The 20,558-nt window shown below is 33.3% G+C and overlaps 4 protein-coding genes across 4 annotated transcripts; all 4 read left to right on the plus strand.

The window, feature by feature from the left end:
- Positions 1–5: 5 nt before the first annotated feature.
- Positions 6–419, plus strand: LOC148550224 (uncharacterized). Its single transcript, XM_088494376.1, has one exon. It carries the CDS (start codon positions 6–8, stop codon positions 417–419), a length of 414 nt encoding a protein of 137 aa, XP_088350502.1.
- Positions 420–452: 33 nt separating this feature from the next.
- LOC107606560 (uncharacterized) lies at positions 453–2,183 on the plus strand. The gene is made up of 4 exons (XM_021107106.2): positions 453–1,538; positions 1,644–1,661; positions 1,812–2,006; positions 2,130–2,183. Exons 1-4 carry the CDS (start codon positions 453–455, stop codon positions 2,181–2,183), a joined length of 1,353 nt encoding a protein of 450 aa, XP_020962765.2.
- A 6,810-nt stretch (positions 2,184–8,993) lies between these two features.
- LOC107606559 (replication protein A 70 kDa DNA-binding subunit C-like) lies at positions 8,994–11,807 on the plus strand. Its single transcript, XM_088495154.1, has 11 exons — positions 8,994–9,143; positions 9,337–9,604; positions 9,708–9,804; positions 9,940–10,061; positions 10,174–10,258; positions 10,368–10,500; positions 10,632–10,786; positions 10,932–11,082; positions 11,174–11,341; positions 11,434–11,552; positions 11,753–11,807. Exons 1-11 carry the CDS (start codon positions 8,994–8,996, stop codon positions 11,805–11,807), a joined length of 1,503 nt encoding a protein of 500 aa, XP_088351280.1.
- A 7,401-nt stretch (positions 11,808–19,208) lies between these two features.
- LOC148550225 (uncharacterized) lies at positions 19,209–20,281 on the plus strand. Its single transcript, XM_088493061.1, has 4 exons — positions 19,209–19,268; positions 19,384–19,572; positions 19,719–19,871; positions 20,120–20,281. The coding sequence occupies exons 1-4, from the start codon at positions 19,209–19,211 to the stop codon at positions 20,279–20,281; spliced, it is 564 nt and encodes a 187-aa protein (XP_088349187.1).
- The last annotated feature ends 277 nt before the right edge of the window (positions 20,282–20,558 follow it).

Genomic DNA, 20,558 nt, shown 5'->3' on the forward strand with positions numbered 1-20,558 from the left:
CCGGTATGCCAGTTCCTAATAACTCTTTAGTGTCTCAATTTAACAACTTGATGTTGTTGCGTGAGTTGCAGTATGACACTGTTTCTTTGACTCGTGAGCATGATGCAAACGTCTTAAAGTTAAATGAAGAGCAGAGGGTGGTCTATGATAAAATTATTGATTGTGTTTTGAATAAGAGGCACGAATTCTTTTTTGTTTATGGCTTTGGTGGCACTGGAAAAACTTTTTTGTATAGGGTTTTGTCGGCTCGATTGCGATCTGAGAAAAGGATTGTTATAAACGTTGCTTCTAGTGGTATTGCTTCTCTGTTGTTACCTGGTGGTAAGACGGCTCACTCTATGTTCAATATTCCTGTTGAGCTGACTGAAGATACTGTTTGTCGGATTAAGAAGGATAGTGCAAAAGCTGAGGTAGTTTGATTGGCCGATTTGATTATTTGGGATGAGGCACCGATGACTAACAAGTTGGCTTTTGAAGCACTCGATAGGACGTTACGTGATATAATGGTTTCGGTCTCTGATAGGAATAAAGATTTACCTTTTGGTGGGAAGGTGGTTGTTCTCGGTGGTGATTTCAGGCAAGTCTTGCTAGTTATTCCGAAAGGTTCTCGTGCTGAGATTGTGATGGCTTCGATAAATTATTCTGTCCTCTGGAAATATTGTGAAGTTTACTGTCTGACAAAAAATATGAGGTTAACAATGGGATTGGAACAATCAACTCCTCAGGAGTTAAGGTCATTTTCAGATTGGATACTTCAAATTGGTGAGGGTCGGTGTGGAACAGTGGTCAATGATAAACTTTTTGTTGATATTCCTTCTGATTTATTAATTCCTGTCTTGGAAAATCCAATGGAAGATATTGTAAATACAATTTATCCGAATTTGGTTCAGAATTTTCGTGATCTAAGTTTTTTCCAGGATAGGACAATTTTGGCTCCGACTGTTGACAATGTTGAAGAGATAAATAATTATATTGTTGACTTGTTGCCCGGGGAGGAGAAAAATTATCTCAGTGCTGATTCGATATGTGGTAGTGATGTCTATTCTGATGTTGATGTTGATTGGATAAATGTTGAATTCTTGAATCAGATTAGGTGTTCTGGTCTACCTAATCATTCATTGAAGTTGAAAATAGGTGTGCCTATTATTTTGTTGAGGAATATTGATCCAGTTGGGGGTTTGTGTAATGGTACCCGACTTGTTGTGCGAGATTTAGGGAGAAATGTGATCGGTGCGGATATTGTTTCTGGTAGCAATGTTGGGGATAAAGTTTTTATCAGTAGAATGAATATGATTCCCAGTGATACAGTTATACCGTTTAAATTCCAACGCCGTCAGTTCCCAGTTTCTCTGTCGTTTGCGATGACAATAAACAAAAGCCAAGGTCAGACATTATTAACAGTCGGTTTGTTCTTGCGTCGTCCTGTGTTTTGTCACGGTCAACTTTATGTAGCTGTTTCCCGAGTTAGGAATAGAAATGGTCTTAAGATTTTAGTTTGTGGTGATGCATTAGTTGATCCTGTCAGTACTGAAAATGTTGTATTTACGGAAGTTTTTGATAAGATATAATGTAGTTTCTTTGTATACATTCCAATCTTATCTGTGTAATTTATAGTTTTATTTTGGTGTATGTTTTCTTTATAGATGGACGGTTTTTCTAGGGTATGTGTAAAATTGTCTCAACCATTTTGTGTGCACTAGGTGCACCATTTTTTATGGACTGTTATATTCTATTAAATGAAAATCAAAGTATGTTATAAAAGAAGAGTATTCATACGATTTATAAATATAGGGTATATTACTATATATTAGCATGCACGTGGTTTCATCTCTGATGTGGAGAGCTATCTGCGTTTCAGGCCCACACACATCGAAGCTGTACGTTCTTCTCCAGCGTGGCTTTCTCCTCAGGAAGGGTGCATGTGCTGCTCTTTGTTTTCGCTGTCAGCTGTCTTTTCTCGCGATTCCTTCACGCAAGCCCCTTTTCTTGCGGATTTAGTTGATCAAGTAATCATCAAATTGAACCCAAGCCCCTTTGTTTTTATTTCCTGATTTGCTTCTCTCTGCCCTACCAAATCTTGTGTACAGCCTCTGTTTCTTCGGTGTTTAGTTCCTTGTCATTCATTGCAGGTTAAGGATTTTCCCATTGAGTCTCAAATAGAAGATTTGCAAGGAATCAATTAGGTGCACTCTTCTGGTCTTTTTACTTCCAAACCTGTTTTCGTCTTCACTGTTTTGCTTTTTTAATTCTGATATTATTTTTTCCAAAAAATTGGAAAGAAATTATATTGTTAATTTATTAATAAAAATAAAATATTTCCATCTTATTAATCAAAATTAATTATTTATCTTCTGATAGCAAGAAAGGTTATATGACACCAATGTAAGTTTCATTTTAACGTTATAAACAAAAAAATTATTTTAATCGTAGTTACACTCGGTCTATACAATTTTATTTTATTTTGTTATTTCTAAGAAATATATTTAGATAACTTTTTTAAAATGTATGTATCAATTATTCTTGGTGACTTCTGCCCTCGATTTTTTTTATTATTTTGGTTTTAATATTTAGTAAAAATTATAATTTGATGTCTAATATTTTAAATATTTTGTTTTGGTTCAAAATAATTTTATACGATTTTAGATATTGTTATAGTATTCTTATTTAAACTACTTAATTATGCACTAAGATATTATGTATCTGTTACAGTTTATCAATATTCTTCTTTTATATTAATCTTTTATCTCTCTGTAATATAATCGAATGGTCTATACAAATATGGCATATTTTATAAGTACATAATTGTTGTTCTTATTTAAGATATACCCTCCTGTTTAATGAATAGAATTGATGGTTCATATTTTATTTTGATTTTTTTTTTAAAAAGTCAGTTTTTAAATACAGTTATTTTAGCGACTATTAAAAAGTTAATTGAATATGGCCTAGTTTGGGTAACGAACTTCTCTTTTTGATAAAATAACTTAAATGATAAATGACTCTATTAAAAGTAACTTATAAATAGGTTATTTTGTGTTTGGATTTTTAACTCTAAAAGTGCTTATTTTATATAAATTTGATGAAAATTAGATGTATTATGTGAGAAGTGATTCTTTTTTAATTTTGTTTATAAGCTTTTAAATTGTTTCTTAAAAAGTTGCAATTTGGTTTTTAATATTGTATCAGACATTAATATTACTACTTTACATAAATTAAAAGTTAAAAAAAGTTACTTCTAAAGTTTTGTAAACAGGCCCTATATATTTATTAAAATATGAAATTTTATTAAAAAAACTTAATTATTTACTTTTTTAAATTTGATATTGTTTTTTTCAAATAAAATATATTATAACTACTTTATATATTATTCTTATAAATTTACCCAAATTCAATTTATTTTGTTTTGTTTTTTTTACTTAAAATGTATCTATTTTAATAGATGAACCAGAATTTTATTTTTTTTAAAAATTCAATTTAAAGTATTTTTTTAATACATTGATTTTTCATAAAATAAAAATCTGAAATATATAAAATTATTGATTTTTTTTTACTCAGAAAAACACTTGGTTGCATTTATTTGTTTTTATTAGTATAATCATCTCAATTAAACACTAAAGTTAATTAAAGTGAGGTCATTCTAATTTCTTTTCATCAAGTTCATCAATTTGGGGTTATTAGGGATCCTAAAAGACGTTTCTGCCTCACGCGGTTTCCTCTATCCCTAACCAAATCTCCATCCGTCGGATGATCGCTGTAATACCCGGTCTAACCGAAATTAATTAAATAATAAGTTAAATAGGAGCGAATATGGTTGGAAGATTTGGCAATTGGAATTTGATAATTTAAATATGATATTTGGATTCAGTGAATTTTTCCGAGTCGGAAAACATAGTTTTCTGCGTAAAAGCACGTAGTGAAATTTTGACCGGCAGTACCGGCTGAGATCTGTCTGGTACTACAGCTGAGGAAATTGATTATGAGTAAATGAGATTTAGGGAAGGTAGAAATATTTAAAGTGCGATTTAGAGCGCTAATCTTAAAGGTTTTGGCCCAAAATTGGGCCAACGGACAAAAATAAGTGAACCGGGCCTAAGTGGGCCCAAGACCCAACCTATATAAACATTAATTATGAGCATTTCAGCTCATTTTACCCTAAAGAGAAGGGTTGGGGCGCTGAAATTGAGAAGAGAGAAGAGAAGAGAGAAAACCTAACTCTCTTTGATCTTCAAACCACCATAACTTGAGCTATGGAGCTCCGATTGACGAGCCGTTTGCGGCCACGCATTGCTCTTCTCATTCTCTACAATTCTATCTAAGTTTTGTGGTGAGTATTCCATTCATATTTGCCCATTTTTCGAAATTCTCTACTGTTATACGTTTTTGGGTAGTTAGTGTTGAAATCTTGTGATTTTGGGTGTTTAGGGATACTCCAACATGGATTCTAAGTGGGTTCTATCCCTACTTCATATGGGCTGAGGTAAGAAGTGCTCAAACCTTTGTGATTTGTCATTTTTATGAGCCCTAGGTTGATGTATGTATGTGATATTGGTTATGTTAGTGTATTTGGTGATGTTGGTGCACAATATGGAGATTGGTATTGCTTGAGGAGCTTTGGTGAGGCTTGGAGCTAAGTTTGGTGAAGACTTCCATAGAAGAGGCTCAATTAGTTTGGCTACAAGAGGTACGGTTTAAGTTTCATTTAAGTACCGTGTGTTGTGATGAGAATTCCTAGGCTAGATGCCCCTAGGATTAAGTTTGGATTGTGTAAATGGTTGGTGCTAATATGCATAGTTGGTATGTAATGTGAATTAATGATTGGGTTGAGAATTGTGTAGCCTTGTATGTTTGGTGTATTGAGAATTTGATGTACTGGGTAATGAGTATTGATTTGTGGTTTATGTATTTAAATTGTGAAATTGGGTCGGAGGCCGTGAATTTTGGGCCGGAGGCCGGAAGAAGGTAAGAAAGGTAAGTGATGTGTGCATTGTATGATGACACAAGTGATTGGATGAATTTACGATAATGAATATATGAATGATTGGGTTGGTTATTGAATAATAAGGTTTGAGGAGTTGAAGTGTGGAATTTGGTAAATTTGGGTGAAATTATATAGATGATGTATGTTTGGTTTTGGTTGAGACATATTATGTGGTCATATATGTGATTATGACTATTGATGCCTTGATGATATGATGATGCATTAGAGATATGTATGTTGTGATATATGCTTGAGTAATGATTAAGGTTGATTTGTGGGTGAAATCACGTGATAGTGAGTATGATATTGATTATGTATAATGATGGTTGATTGGAAATAGTGTTGTTGAAATTTGGCATGAGGAAGAGTATATGATATGTAAATGTGTTTGAGTTTGAGAAAGTGTCAATGTGTGAGTTGAGGAGGCTTGATGTTGATTTTAGTATATTTTGATTGATTTCAAAGAAAGGGACGAAATTGGCATGTTTTGGTTGATTTTGAAAAGAGTTGAAAATGGCTTGTTTTGAAAATGGCACCTTGTGGTTTTGTATGAAAATATGGTTTTTGGGCATACTTTGACGGGACATAACTTGGACTGCGGATTTCCATTTTGTGACAAACTTGTTTAAAAATGAAATTGGATCCGGGATGTCCATGTCGTTCGAAGAACGGGTGAAAAATGATTTAAAATGAGAAAGTTATGACCGTCGGAAGATTGGGGGTTGAATCTGTAAATTCTGCAGCTTTTAACTTAGAAAATTTTTAGCAGAACGACCCTACGCGCGTAGGCGCACTTGGCGCGTGCGCACCGTTCTTCCAGAAAGCACCATCCACGCGTGCGCGTGGTGTGCGCGGGCGCGTCGATGCGCTGCACCATATGCCCAGCTATTTTCCAGAGAGTTGTGCCAGAGTTGTACCAGTTTTGTGCCTGGGCGCAAGAGCACCCACGCGTACGCGTGGCTGACGCTTGCGCGCCGTTTGGATATTTTTCAACCCGCGCGTTCGCGCGTATGACGCTTGCGCGTCGATGAGTTTTTGGCCATCCGCGCGTACGCGTGTCCCTGTTTTCATGCCAAAGTTGATTTTTGAGTTTTAAAAGCCAAATCTCTTACTTCTAAGCCTCCGATCTCACCCCTTATGTATTAAATCATTATGATATGCCTAGCAATGAGAAAGGAGCTAGGGGATGTGGTAACTTGCGAGTGAAGCAAGGGAAAAGGTTATGATCAATGATGATCAAAGATGATTATATGAGATATGGAGGATGACGGTGGAAGTACCGTGTATGCCATGAGCCGAAGGGCTATATTTATTGATCAGTGGCCGGTTCTTGATTGAACCATGAGCCGAATGGCTGAGTTATTGCCAGGTTACGGCAAAGCCATTATTGTTTATGGCTGAGTATAATGCATATATGATAAATGAATGATTGTGTTAAATGGATAATAATGAAAAATGCTGAAATATGATGTGTGACCCCGGGTAGTAGGCAGTGGCGTTGTCCACTTGCTCCGGGTATGAGACGGGAAAGGATGTTTATGATAAATGAGTTTAATTGTGGAGTTTTGAATACATGTGTATTTGTGAAACCTGGGTAGTAGTAAGGTGGTGGTTCGTCCCGCTTGCTCCAAGTTAATGTTTGAGATTTGATAACAGTGATGATTGCTTCTAAACTGAACGAATGTATGTTTTGAGATCCTGGGTAGTAGCAAGGGTTGTGGTTCATCCCACTTGCTCCAGGACAGAGATTGAGACCCTGGATAGTAGCAAGGGTTGTGGTTCGTCCCACTTGCTCCAGGTCAGAGATTGTGACGCCTGGGTAGTAGCGGCAGTAGTGGTGAATCCACTCGCTCCAGGTTGAGCTTTTAAACACCCGCCTGGGTAGTAGCCGTAGTAGTGGTTATTCCACTGGCTCTGGGTTGAGCGGGTAGTAGCAAGGGGGTTGTAGCTCAAACCTACTTGCTCCGCAATGGGTGTTTCTGTCCAATGGTTAGCTACCAGGACATGTCGGGTTGGCTATATAACCGACAGATGATATCATCAGCCATAGGGCAGGCATTCATCATTTGCATATGTTTGAATTGTTTGGGTTTGCCATTTGTCTTGGATTTCTACATCATATATGCCATGTTACCTGACTATATGCTACTTGTTCTACTTGTATCATGTTTGTGTATTACTTGCCTGTATTGCTTGTGTTTGTACAACTGAGAGGCCCCTCATGCTGGTGTCGGTGGGTGTGAGGGCTGTTCTTGATGGGATGATTTGATGATGCGATTGCATGATGATGTATTGATATAGAACTGCTGAGGCAGAACAACTGATGATGGTTTTGCTTATGATTCTGAGTCTGATTCGTGGAAGAGTCAGCGAGTTGGGAAACATGTGAAACATGAATTGAATTTAGCACTCCCTTATGACAGTTGCCTATTCATGGATTAGCAAGAACCTAGGATGAATAATTGGTGAAGAAGTTTAGGATGCTTAGTGAGTTTTTATTGCAGTACATTGAATTTATTTGGCACTTTTACCGTACTGGGAACCCATGGGCCCGGGGTTCTCATTCCGTATATATCTCTTGTTTTTCAGATACAGGTCCAAGTGCTCAGAAGTGAGTTGTGGGTCGTCTGAGAGACGGCGAAGATCTTTATTTTCTCTACTTTGTGTTTTGCTTAGAATCTCTCCACCTTTATTTTGGAAAGGTTATATTATGTATTGAACTTTTTGAATTTGCCTATAGAGGCTCTCATGTGTCCTTCGGGAGAGATTAGGACATACTGTTGTCAACTACTTTCATACTGTACCCTAGCCGACCTAAACTTCGCGGGTCGCGACTAGTGGCTATTTACTTATGTTATATATATCTATCTGTTATCTATCTCTTAATCTCCTATACGCCTTATCCGTATATCATTTTTGGCTTCACGGTTTATCTTTTGTTGTCGAAACGTGAGTGATACGTCTTCGCGATTTTTATTTCTACTCTTTTCAGGCTTCTCGATTAATACTCCTTTCAAAATTACTTATATTTATTTATTAAAAATCCTCCTGAGAGTCGTACCACCGTAATATCATTGACTTATGACTCGAGCATAAGGATTTGAATATTATGGTGTTACAATCGCCGCACCGCCATCCTCGACTGAGATTTCGGCTTCCCTCCTCGGTTCTGGTCACATGCAGAGAAGCTATGGCTATCTCTGCGATTCGATTCGATTCCACCATGAGGGTGTTCTTCTCTTTGTTGTTTCTGTTCCTTTCTCCCCAGGGTTGCTCTGTCTCTCTCTGTCGAGGATGCCTCATTCTCCATGTCGACTTCTCGGTTTTGGATAGCAAATGTTGTCACCGCAGTTCAAGAGGTATATGTGGGCTATAGTTCCATTCGCCCCTGTTCAATCTGTTTCTCGATTCCTTCTCCAGTTTGAATTTCTTTTTTGTGTTAATTGTTGCTGTTTTCTAGATCTATCATTTAATTTTGAGTTGTTTGGTTTGTGATTTAATCATGCTGATTGTTAATTGTTTTTGTAAATCAATGGTTCTCTCCTATGTTTGTGCTGTTGGTGTTTCTGTGAAATAATTTACTTCTTGGGGGGGGGGGGGTTTGCTCATTATAAATTATATAATTACCTTTTTACTGTTGGACTGAAGCTAACTGTAGTGTTTGGTATAGTTGACTGATGAAATTCTCTTTTTGCTTTACTGTGAATTGTCAAATCAACTATATGTGGTAGGTATTTGGTAATTTGCAACAGACCTCTTCCCATATTGTTTTTGCTCTTTTCCCATGAGTATTTGGTAACTTGTGATATCTTCCTAAATGATGTGTGTGGCCATATCAATCTATATATCCCTATTAGTCTATCTCTGTCCTATATGTGAAGCTTACATTGTAATCTTGAGTGTTTGTTAAATTTAGGAGTTTATAACCCCAACTCCTTTGTTTATCTCCTCATCTTAGTTCTGAGTTCTTTTGTTTATATTTTCTACTTTTGGTGTTCTTATCTTTCAAATTTTGGGAATGAATGACCGTGTTGATCTGGTGGACAAAATCACTCCGTGGAGAGAATCATGGAAAGTGCATGTTAAAGTTGTCAAGTTGTGGTACCACAAGAATCCTGCTTTGGATTCTTCTCAAAATCTATTGCATATGGTCTTAATGGATGAGAAGGTGAGTTTTATTTTATGTTAGCATTTCTTTAGGTTGTTGCAGTTTTTAATTTTTTTTAAATAATATCCAGAAGGGAAGGTTGGAAACTGATATGTTTTTGTTGTTTTATTTTTTTAATCAAGTGTTGTTATGCTGTTTGGATACCTAAATAAGTTAATAAATTCAAATATGAAGCATTTTTTTTCAACTGCAGTTACACAAGATCCAGGCCACCATTAGAGATCAGCTAATATCAAAATTTGCCTTGTCTCTAAATGAAGGAATTGTGTACTTGATGACCCACTTTACAGTTGTACCCAACACTGGTTTGAACAGGGTGACAAAACATCGGTTCAGACTTTTGTTCCAATACAACACCTCTGTTGTTTCTGTGGTATGTCCAAGGATACCTCATTCGGGTCTGTGTTTTGCATCATTAGATGAAATTGATCAAATGACAAAGCACCACAGTTTCCTGATTGGTTCGTACAAGTTTCTTGCTCTTCCCTTTTACTATCATAGTATTGTGTTTTAAAATGTGTGGTTTCTGATTCAAATTTGTATATGTTTCAATCTTATTATTAGACTTTGTTGGGATTATTACTGGTGTTCGAAAAGAAAGAGATGTGGCATCATATGGGAAGCTGGTGAAAGCAGTGGTGCTAGAAGTCTTTGCTGATGGGTAATATCTCTCTCACTGTCTCCTATATCAGTAGTTATCTTCTATTAATTCTGTTTTTTTTTCTTCCAGTTTTTATGTTTATAAGAATAAATATATAGTTAGATCCTTTTGATCTTTTGAAACTTATCTGTTCAGGAAAAGGGTACAATGCAATGTGTTTGGAAATGCTTGTGATTTGTTAGAATATGATAAGTTACAAAAATATGCAAGATCTCCCCTGGTTGTCCTCGAGTCTTTTAAAATCAAAGCCATTGAAGGTTAGTTTCACCCATATTCAGCTTATTTTTACTCTAATATTTAGCTGTCTGTTTTCTTACCTTCTAATATGGATATGGTTTGAGGCTAATAAAATAGGATTCTTGCATGCAGGTGGGGTAATCCTACAGAATGTGATAGATGTCTCTAGGTTATTCATTAATCCTGACATTCCTGAGGCCGTTGAGTTCCTAAGCAGGTTAGTTCTGATCAAAATATTAAAAACCTAGAAGCTGCCATGGTTATTTTGTTGGTGTTCATGTATTTGTTTTATGTTATGAAGATTAGTTATTGTATCTTGTGTGTAGATTTAGTGTAGCCAGTTATGGATTCTCAAGCCTTGTGACCAATGACCTTGGATACTTAGTTTCTAAAGTTGATGGTGATTATTTCAATTCCAAAGAGATCAGTAATATTCAAGATCTTCATTCAGATAATGGGGTACTACTTTAGATTGGCAAACTCTTTATTTAATACTTAATCTTGAATTTCTTAAATATCTGTCTTGGGTTTTGTAAGCTGTTTTGTTAATGATTATTGTATAGTATATCATTGTTTTTAAAATTTTACAGGATTCTCATTACTTTGTTATTGGGACAATTAAGGAAGTTATGGATGAACCAGATTGGTGGTACTACACATGTGTGTGTGGTCAAGCTGTTGTTGAGCATGAGGATCTCTACCTTTGTGATGCTTGTGGTTCATGTGTTGAGAATGTTATGGTCAAGTGAGTTCATATGTAACCTTATTTTGGAATAGATTAATTAATAATCTTATGGATTTTTTGTTACTTCTTTGTTATGCGCCACTCTATGTGTTGTTAAGCAGATTTTTTGGTTTTAGTTATGATTCTTGGTTGTTAATTGTGTTAGATATGGAATTCGGGTAAAGATTCAGGATGCTAGGTGTACTGTTTTGTTTGTTTTGCTTGATAATGCGGCAACAAAACTATTTGGAAGAACCTGTTCTGAAGCATTTCTTAGCATAGAAGATGAATTTCCAGTTGATCCTAGTGTGCTTGCAGTATGAACTCTTTCATACCGAACCTCATTTAATCTTTATTCTTTAAATTTTGTGTTCAAGTTTATTGATTTCTTTATATTAAACTCCTAAGGTTTGTCGGTCATATTCTCCACAAATGTTTGATCATGTTGTTGGAGAGGAGAAAGTTTTTAAGGTTGAAATTGATTCTGCAGTTGATCCAGATTACTCCAGTTGCTTTAAAATTGTGAATGTCTTTAGTCATAATCAAGAACCAGTTGCAGTCGATGATTATATCAATGTATGATTCCTCACCTTATCTTACAACATGTTGATGCAATTGTTTTTTTTGAACCAATGGATTCGATGCTTATTTTAACCAACTTATCCCAAGCAATGCTTGATGGTCCCATTTTTCCACCAATCTATGATAGCTACTTGCAGTATGCAACTGGCGAAGATTACAAGACTCAAGTAGTTTGTGATAATGCTATTCAATCAGAAACTATTGAAGATATTATTACTGATCTTATTTCACCGAATCGCTGTTATTCTGATTCTGAGAATGTTTTTTTTTTCCCTCATTTGCAATAAAATCTCTTAAATCATTTTTTTTGTTAGTCTTGTTATATTATAACTTGAAAAATTAGTAAATAATAGTTTTGTAAATTATTTGAAATTTTAAATGCTGTAATCCTTTTTTCTTTGTTGCAGGGTGGTTTTGTTTTTATTCTGGGAACTATATCATCTGTGTTGAAAAATCATAAGTGGTGATTCTCAACTTGTTTATGTGGTTCTCTTGTGTCAACTAATAAAAATATTTTATCATGTGATCTATGTCAGCTTCAATGCATTGATGCTGTCCGAAGGTGTTTTGTTCTTTCATTTTATTCTGTTTTTGTAACTATTTATTATTTCAATGTTAGCTGAAATTTTTTTGTTTTCTCATGATTTGGAAGGTTCTGCTTGAAGGTTGTAGTGTCTCATTCAAATGGGAACAATATTTTTGTTCTTAAAGATCGTGAAGTCATCCAAATAATAAAGACAACATGCTCGAGCTTTTTAGATAATCACCCAGAGTTGAGTCAGGTTGTGATCCAATTGTGGTTTTAATTAGTATATGGATATAGATATAGTAACTTTGTTTCTTTTGCAATTCCTAGAGAAAACATAAATTATTATTGATGTATTTGTTAAGTATTTTGTGTTTTTTTTTCTTTATTTTTGGTTTTTAGGGATCTTATTGCAAAGTTGTTCCATTGAAACTCATTTCAAGTCTTTTGCACAAAAAAGTTGTGTTCATGGTTGATGCTAGGCCTGTGGGTTATGAGATGAATCGTTCTGTGTATATTGTTCAACAAATCTGGGATGATGCCTCTGTTATTAATGTTTTTGAGGCTGCTGCTGAGATGAATGACCATAAGGTTTGTTGTATATTTTTTATAATTTGTTCAATTATTAGTGTTTAAAAATATCAATAGCTAAGTGCATTTAAATTTTATTCAGATTCATGTTCTGGTTGATTCTATGCCTGAAGTTGAGGATGCTTTCAGCCAATGTGGAAGTGATCATGAGGCCGTGGAGGATCTGCATGCTTTTTAGTTTAATGTGTTGACATACTACTTTAAATTATTGTTTGATTTCTGGTACTTAGTGTCTGTTGAATTCTAATATGGATATAATTGTGATAGTTATGTATTTAATGAAAGTACTTTTTAATTACAAGAAAAGAAAATCTTCGTTTATTTGATCAATTTCAAATGAATTGGCTCAATAATTAATTAATTATTACTCTGTTTATAAATATAAGAATAAATTATAATCACCCAAAAAGATATAGATGCTGGTTAATAAATTGCTTTACATTTACATTTTTTAATGTATTTAAGCTAAAGTTAAATTTAATTGTTATTAACAAATATATATTTTGTCTTCATTTAAAAATTTATAACATTTCAAATTGAAATATAAATATGAAAGCTGGTTAACTCCAAATACCGAACTGATTTTGTACAAGAAATCTGGTGTTCATGAAAGGATTTTTTTCTTGACAATGCAGTCAAAAGACAAAATATATTGTAGTTACAAGTCTATTATTTTTTTTTTTAAAAATTATTCTCAACATGCCGTCATGGTAGGGTGTTTTTACATCAGCCGTTTCATTAATCACTAAAGCTATAATACAAAATAATATGTATTTTAAATATTCTTTTATATAACATAAAAACTTCTATCATTATAGTTACATTTAATTAATACTATAATTTTGTTTTAGGAAAAACAAAATTTATTTATATTTTCATATTATACACCTAATATATATTTAATATTGATCGATTTTTTATTAAGATTCTAATATCTCTTTTTTTCATAATTTAGTACATAGATTTTTAACTTTTCTTTCGTATATTATTTATTTTATTTTTAAAGTTCAGTAATTTCTTTTGTTGTACATATATGTTAATTTTAATATTTTTATAGTATTTTATTTTTTTTATACTTCAACCTAATGTCTAAAATTTATAAAAGAATTTAAAATTAAAATACATTTATATTTAAAGAATTATTTGTATTTTTTTCCCTGTCAATTTATTAAAAAAATAATTAAACTTTAAATTTATTGGTGTACTCTTTTCATGTTCATCTAAAATATCGTATATAATGTTTATTGAATTGGTGTGTAAATTTATTTTTCAATGGTATTTGAATGGAAAAAAAATATAATCTTATTTTAATAGAAGATTCATAATATATTTTGAAAACAGAATAATAAATTTTAAATTTTTTTTATGATAATATATAAATCTAATTTAACATACATATATATACAATTTTAGTTAGTTTGCTTAGTGAGGTGAACGTCATATCATTATCATATGGTAGCGGTGTCAGTGGCGTGGTCGTCATGGTAGGGTGTTTTTGCATCAGCCGTCTCATCAATCACTAAAGCTATAACACAAAATAATATATATTTTAAATATTCTTTTATATAACATAAAAACTTTTAGCATTGTATTTACATTTAATTAATACTATAATTTTGTTTTAGGCAAAAGAAAATTTATTTAAATTTTCATATTATACACCTTATATATATATATTTAAAATTGATTTTTTATTAAGATTCTAATATCTCTTTTTTTCATAATTTAGTACATAAATTTTCAACTTTTCTTTCATATATTGTTTATTTTATTTTTAAAGACCAGTAATTTATTTTGTTCTACAGATATGTTAATTTTAATATTTTTATAGTATTTTATTTTTGTTTTACACTTGAAGCTAATATCTGAAATTTATAAAAGAATTTAAAACATAAAAAAAATGGTCCCTCTAATGGAATGGAACATCAACAGTCATCTTCCTCATAAGTTTCTCCTTCGTTACCGAGTCCTCGGCCCTACGTTTCTCTTTCCTGCTTCTGCTGGCTGTTAGCATTCTCCCGTTCCTGCATCTTTTTTTCTTTGTGGTTGGTGTGACCCCGATTCGTCTCTCACCATCCTCAACCAGTTTCCTTTATCCCCATACGGTTCGTGTTTATGGATCGTTTCTTGGATTATCTGATCTCTCTCTGTCGGAAAAATGTGCATCAATGTTACCCACTTCCGTCGACATTTTCGGTCTTAAAGATCCGGTCGGAACAGTGTTCCTATCATCATCGTGTTTTCTTTGATTTGTTTCCTTTTGTTAAAAATATCATTCTAATTTACTAATTTTTATACTCTAATCTCTTGGTAGACGAAGATGTATGAGAAATCAATCTAGAATGGAGCTGGTTCTGGGTCTGAACTTGCAACCGGGTTCCACTGAAAATCGAGAGTGGGTTTGGAAATTTGGAAGAAAGCTAAGTTACATAATTTTTCTTCTGAGCTATTTGTGTAGAAACTATGTTCAATTGTGATGAGTTTTTTTAATTCTTCTTACCAGCTGTTTTGGGTCAATTGTTTTCTTTGTGAGTGCTTTGAGGTAGTGATTGAGAGAAGGGATTCAAGTGGGAAGCATGCAAGGGAGTATACTGTTTATATAGGGGGTGTTGGTTCAGTATACTTGTTTACATTTGTAGGGTTTTTTGCGTGTTTGGTCCCAGGAAAATGATGTGCTTAAAATCTATGCTCATAAGAATCAAACTAGGATGTCAACATTTCTTCAATTGAAATATCTCCAAGCGCTGTTGTTGTTGGGAACTCTACTATATTTAAAATATAACAATTTGAAAAAGGGATATTGTTTTTTATGTTCATTTCTGTTTCAGGTTTAAAACGAAATTATTGACCACAAAACAAGTGATTTGTTGATTTTCAATTAGTCTCGGTTGGTTTGACATTGATCTTTTTTTTTTGCTGTAATTTGTACTTTCTTTTTCAGCTCTCTTGGAGTTTCAGCTGAACTCTTAGGTATCATTGATAAAAGTTTGTAGCTTTTATTTTATTTTTATTTGGGTGAATCTTCCTCATGTGTTCTATCTCACTACTCATATTGGTGGGGAACAGTATATCTACATAGTCAAAGATATCATGAATCAATAGGTATGGTTGGTTTATAGATAATAGATAGATAGATAGATGTATCTAGATTTATATATAGGTTGATATTACATAGCTATATATAAAGCTATGAGTATATGTTATTTAATTAGGTATGGGCACATTGAAAGTCATCTGTCAATCAATCAATCAATCTATGCAAGGACTTCAACATAAACGTGTTCTACAAGCTTTGCATTACAGGGTTGCCCGTTTCTCTACTATAAGTAGTGATGAGGTGATGGAGTATTGTGCTGATCTCTCAGAAGCTATCATTTGTTCCTTACTTGGTTCTCTTCTTTTGCATTCCTTTTCATTGAGATAAGACTCAGATCCAACACAGTTTTTTCTTGCCAAGCTTTTGCTTTCTGTTTTTATCATCTACATTCTTTCATCTCTGCTATTTTTATAAGATGAGTCTTGCTATTGATGCTATTAGAAAAATCTCTCCATGGAAGGAAAGTTGGACTATTGAGGCTAAGATCTTGACCATTTGGGAAGATGCTACGATTGTTAATGAAAATATCCAGAAACTCTTACACATGGTCTTGATGGATAAGCAGGTGAATATGTGTGTTTGTGTGTCTCTGTGTGTGTATGCCCGCCTATGTTCTATCAAAACTCATTTTTTAGTTAACTAAATTCTGTTTTTTAAAATTCTATATGTGATAATTTTTAGCATGTAATGTCTCATGGTATAATATTATAAAGGCTAAGGTGTTTTTTTTTCCTTGTTTTTTTTAAGCACCACAAAATCCAAGCAACTATTGAGGATGATTTGATTTCAACTTTTATTGATCGGTTAAAAGAAGGAGAAGTATTCATTATTTCCAACTTCAAAGTGATACCCAATCTTGGATTGGTCAGGGTTACAAGACATCATTTTCGCATCCTTTTCAAGTGTAGTACCTCTGTTGTTGCCTGCTTCAAGTACAGTCATACCCAACCCTGGTTTAAGTGTAACTTCTATGGACCAGATTCTTCAGAAGTGCATTGATTATGAGTACTTAATAGGTAAATTTCAATTTTTGAAATATAAACCATTATAAAGGTGTGTTAAATTGAAATTAATAGAAAATCAACCAAATGTCTCATGGTATTCTATCTGAGGGTTTAATCTTGTCTTCTATAATTTGAGTAAACATATTTTATTGGGGTGCTTTGTGGATTGAAAAAGAGAAGGGATGTTGAGTGTAATGGAAAGATATTGAAAGTTCTGACTCTTGAAGTTTTTGCTGATGGGTAAGCATTGTGTTTCTGTTTCTCATCCTTTTTTGAAATAACCTTGTGTTTGTTTTTCTTCTTTTTTTTTACTGCTCTTGAATTAGTCTATTCTTGTCCATCCTTTCTTATAATGATTACCCAGGAAGAAAATCTCCTGCAATTTTGTTGGTGATTGTCCTGCTCTTTTAGACATGAATACTTTGAAAAGGTACCAGAGACCACCTGTTGTAATTCTGCAATCTTTCAAGATCAAAGTCAATGGAGGTGAAGAGTTGTCCATGTTGCACATGTTTCAGTTTTGATTTGTTTAAATATTTTTTTTATACCAATGAATACTTTCTTTAAGAATTAATTTCTTCTTATTGTCTTTTGTGATTTGTAGATAAAGTCAGTCTCCAAAATGTCATCAATATTTCCCGAGTTTTGATCAACCCTGATATGCAGGAAACTGTGAATTTTCTGAATCAGTTAGTTTTATTCAGTTCTCTTTAAGTTTTGCCTCTCGAAACTTGAAATTTGTGCCTCCCTCTCTATCACTCACTCTCTCTCTATCTCTTTCTGTTTTTTCTCTTTCTCTTTGTAACTCTCTATAACTTTGTTCTTGAAATTCTTTAATCCTAATATTAATTTTTTTTATCCGTTTTAAATAGATATGGTATTGGGAGCCACCATTTCAGTAGACTCTGTAGTAATGAGGTTGGGGATTTGGTATGTGTAATGGATGATGAATCTTTTGATTGGAAGCTAATACGCACTATTGATAATCTTAAGGCCAACAATGAGGTGCGCACTATTAGTTTTTTAACATGTTTTAGTGGTATGTAAGACATACTCATGTTAATTGATTTTTGATAAAATTGTAGACATCCCTTGCTGATTCAATTCAGAATTTTATTTTTCTTATAGGATGGACAATACTTTGTGGTTGGAAAAATTAAGGAGATTGTTGAAGATCCGGAGTGGTGGTTTTTTCTTATGTTTGCGGTCATCCTATTGTAGGTGATGACAATGTGTTCTATTGTCAGCTATGCAGCAGAGAGATTCAGCATTTTATGATAAGGTAAATCTAGGTTATGATTTACAAATTTACTTTCATGTTTTCTGATTCAATGATATAAGTTGCCTTCATGTATCAGCCTCTTCTAGGACTGAAAAATAGGTGAATCTCATATTTACTTTCTTTATTATAGTTACAGAATTAAGATACTTGTTGAAGACGGTACTTCTTGTGGAATGTTTGTCTTGTTAGACAGCCCAGCCACTAAGCTATTAGGGAGAACGTGTTCTGATATTTTTTTGTTGTTAGAAGATGAAATCGATGTATAGTTTATTCACTTATATTTTATTGCTGTATACTCTATGGATAAGTATCTCTTATACTTTATTTTTGTCCAATAATTAGTGATCACTTTTCAATATCTATGACAGAAAATTGAGCACCGATACTGTCCACAGTTTTTTCATAAACTGCTTGGCAAAGAAATTATTTTCAAAGTTCAAGCAAAGAGGATTAGTGCTCATGGTTATTGTGGTACCTTTAAAGTCATCAATGTCATTAGTGATGCACGATTTTTCAACAAACTTCAGGCTGATCAGTGCATCAAGGTTAGTGCATCAAGGTTATTGCTCTTTCTTTATGTTAGATATGGATATGGATGAATTGGAGGAATCTTTTTTATATATAGTTTGTCGATCCCGATTTTCTAATTATTTGGCTGTTGTTTAAATTGGTTTCCTTTACATGCCAAGATGGTTTTGCCTCATACTTTATAAAATTGGTTGCCTTTAATGATTAATGTTTTCTTTCCAAATTTTAAGGATGTTAGTTCTGATTCGGCCATTAGCCCAATATTTGAAGACTTTTCTCGGTATGGACAGCTTAGATGTTATGAGAACCAGGTCATATCTGGTGTTCGAATACAGCTGCATAGCATTAAAGAGATTCTTGCTGACATTCTTTGTGCTAAGATGTATTCTTCTGCATCAAGAAATGTTAGTATTTTTTTTTAACATCTGAACTGTGTTTCAACATGTGTGGTATGATAAGAAATGTATCATAATATACCAATTATTATTTTTCTCCAAGATCATATTTGTATTTTGATCGGTGAGATTATTGATGTTCTGAAACATCAGAAGTGGTGGTACTACTGTTGTCTGTGTAATGCACCTGTTTCTCATGTTGGGAATGTATTTTATTGTCATCTGTGTAGAGTTGAGTGTGTTGATGCCATAAGAAGGTATCTATTCTTTCTCTGGGAGTTGTTGGTACTAGTTTTCTTTTTGCTTTATTGAATATTCTGCACATGTTTCCCAATGTATATATTTTTTATTTTTTTTACATTATTTAGGTATCGGATCAAAAGTTTTGTTTCCCACTCAAATGGCAGCAATATTTTCATACTTGAGGATGATGAGGTGATGCAAATAGTCAAAAAGAGTTGTTCAGACTTTTTGATAGATGAAAAGAAAAACTCCCAGGTAATCATTTTGGTTTTCATTTAATTTAGTTGTGCTTCTTTTCAGTTTAGTATTTATGGTTTAGGTATGTGAAGTTTGCTAATGTCCCTTCTCTTTTTCCTTTTTTTTTTCTTAGTCAACCGATGAATACACTCTTCCGAATGGGATAATTTCTCAGTTGATGAACAAGAAAATTCTGTTCATAGTGGATCCTAGACCTGTTGGATATGAATTGAACACATCTCTTCATGTTGTTCGTGCAGTATGTGATGATCTTGAAATTGTGAAGTTTTTGGAGGACTCTAGCAATGATAATGAACAGCAGGTCATAAGATTGTTAAGTGAATCTGATGTTGAGTTAGTGAGATTTTTTTCTAATCAGGTCAACCTGATTTTGGTATATTGTTCTGTGTGTTTTCATGTGTCATGTGTTAATGGTTTCTGATGTTATTCCTTTGTTGTTCAATTTAGAAATTTCATCTGGATCCCTTTGTTCCTCATTTTCCTTTCGAATTTAAGAATCCAGTTCAGTTTCACTCCAATGCAAGCATTCAGTGTTCATCGAGCTCAAGTGCTACAGTGGGTCAGGCTTCACCCATTTCTGTTCTCAACTGGAATTGTTGGGTATTTGTTGATCTAATTCACTTTGATTTTTTATCTCTTTTTAAACTATGTGAACAGTGATAGATACATTCCTATATATGTATTGCTTAAATTCTTTTACTTTATTTGTTTAATTTTTGTTTTATTATTACTCTTCAAAGTTTCATCCTACCTGGTTTGTTTCTCATCTTGTTTTATTTTATTTGTTTATTTATTTTTTTTGTGGTTTCTTCATTCGATGTTCTTATATTTTGTTGTGTTATTTGTAGAATGTTAACCATGATTTTCATGCAAGAATCTCATCCTCACAAGGTTTGAATTTATTTGGGAGTCATCAGCCTCTCACTATTAGGGAAGAGCTTCGGAGTGTTTTTGGACAATGTGAAAATACTGCCGAGGCTGTTGAAAGGATGGATGAGTGTAGTGGCTAATCATTTGTTACATTAGAATATATATATATATATATATATAGATATCTATAATATAATTCCAACTCTTTGAAGAATTGTCAGAACTTTGTTTAGTTGTGTTAAGTAGTTGAAAAATTGGTAAAATCTGTTGTCAATATATCTATTTTGGTATGTAATATCAAGACATTTCTGGAGTTGTCATGTTTATAAAACTTATTGTTCTATTTGATATATTTAAATTTCTATGTGTTGTTATGTTTCTTTGTGTTGTTGAATAAACCATGGTTATTATGTATAG

Source organism: Arachis ipaensis, chromosome B7, assembly GCF_059453495.1.
Source record: "Arachis ipaensis isolate K30076 ecotype BB chromosome B7, ASM5945349v1, whole genome shotgun sequence".
In the NCBI taxonomy this organism is placed as follows: Eukaryota; Viridiplantae; Streptophyta; class Magnoliopsida; order Fabales; family Fabaceae; genus Arachis; species Arachis ipaensis.

Coding starts and splice junctions, on each gene's coding strand:
- LOC148550224 (XM_088494376.1), top strand. CDS start 6: ATGCCAGTTCCTAATAACTCTTTAGTGTCTCAATTTAACAACTTGATG.
- LOC107606560 (XM_021107106.2), top strand. CDS start 453: ATGACTAACAAGTTGGCTTTTGAAGCACTCGATAGGACGTTACGTGAT. Junction 2,007..2,129: donor TTGCGGATTTAGTTGATCAA/GTAATCATCAAA, acceptor CATTCATTGCAG/GTTAAGGATTTTCCCATTGA.
- LOC107606559 (XM_088495154.1), top strand. CDS start 8,994: ATGAATGACCGTGTTGATCTGGTGGACAAAATCACTCCGTGGAGAGAA. Junction 9,605..9,707: donor GCACCACAGTTTCCTGATTG/GTTCGTACAAGT, acceptor TCTTATTATTAG/ACTTTGTTGGGATTATTACT. Junction 10,787..10,931: donor GTTGAGAATGTTATGGTCAA/GTGAGTTCATAT, acceptor TAATTGTGTTAG/ATATGGAATTCGGGTAAAGA.
- LOC148550225 (XM_088493061.1), top strand. CDS start 19,209: ATGCAAATAGTCAAAAAGAGTTGTTCAGACTTTTTGATAGATGAAAAG. Junction 19,269..19,383: donor ATGAAAAGAAAAACTCCCAG/GTAATCATTTTG, acceptor TTTTTTTCTTAG/TCAACCGATGAATACACTCT. Junction 19,573..19,718: donor GCAATGATAATGAACAGCAG/GTCATAAGATTG, acceptor TGTTCAATTTAG/AAATTTCATCTGGATCCCTT.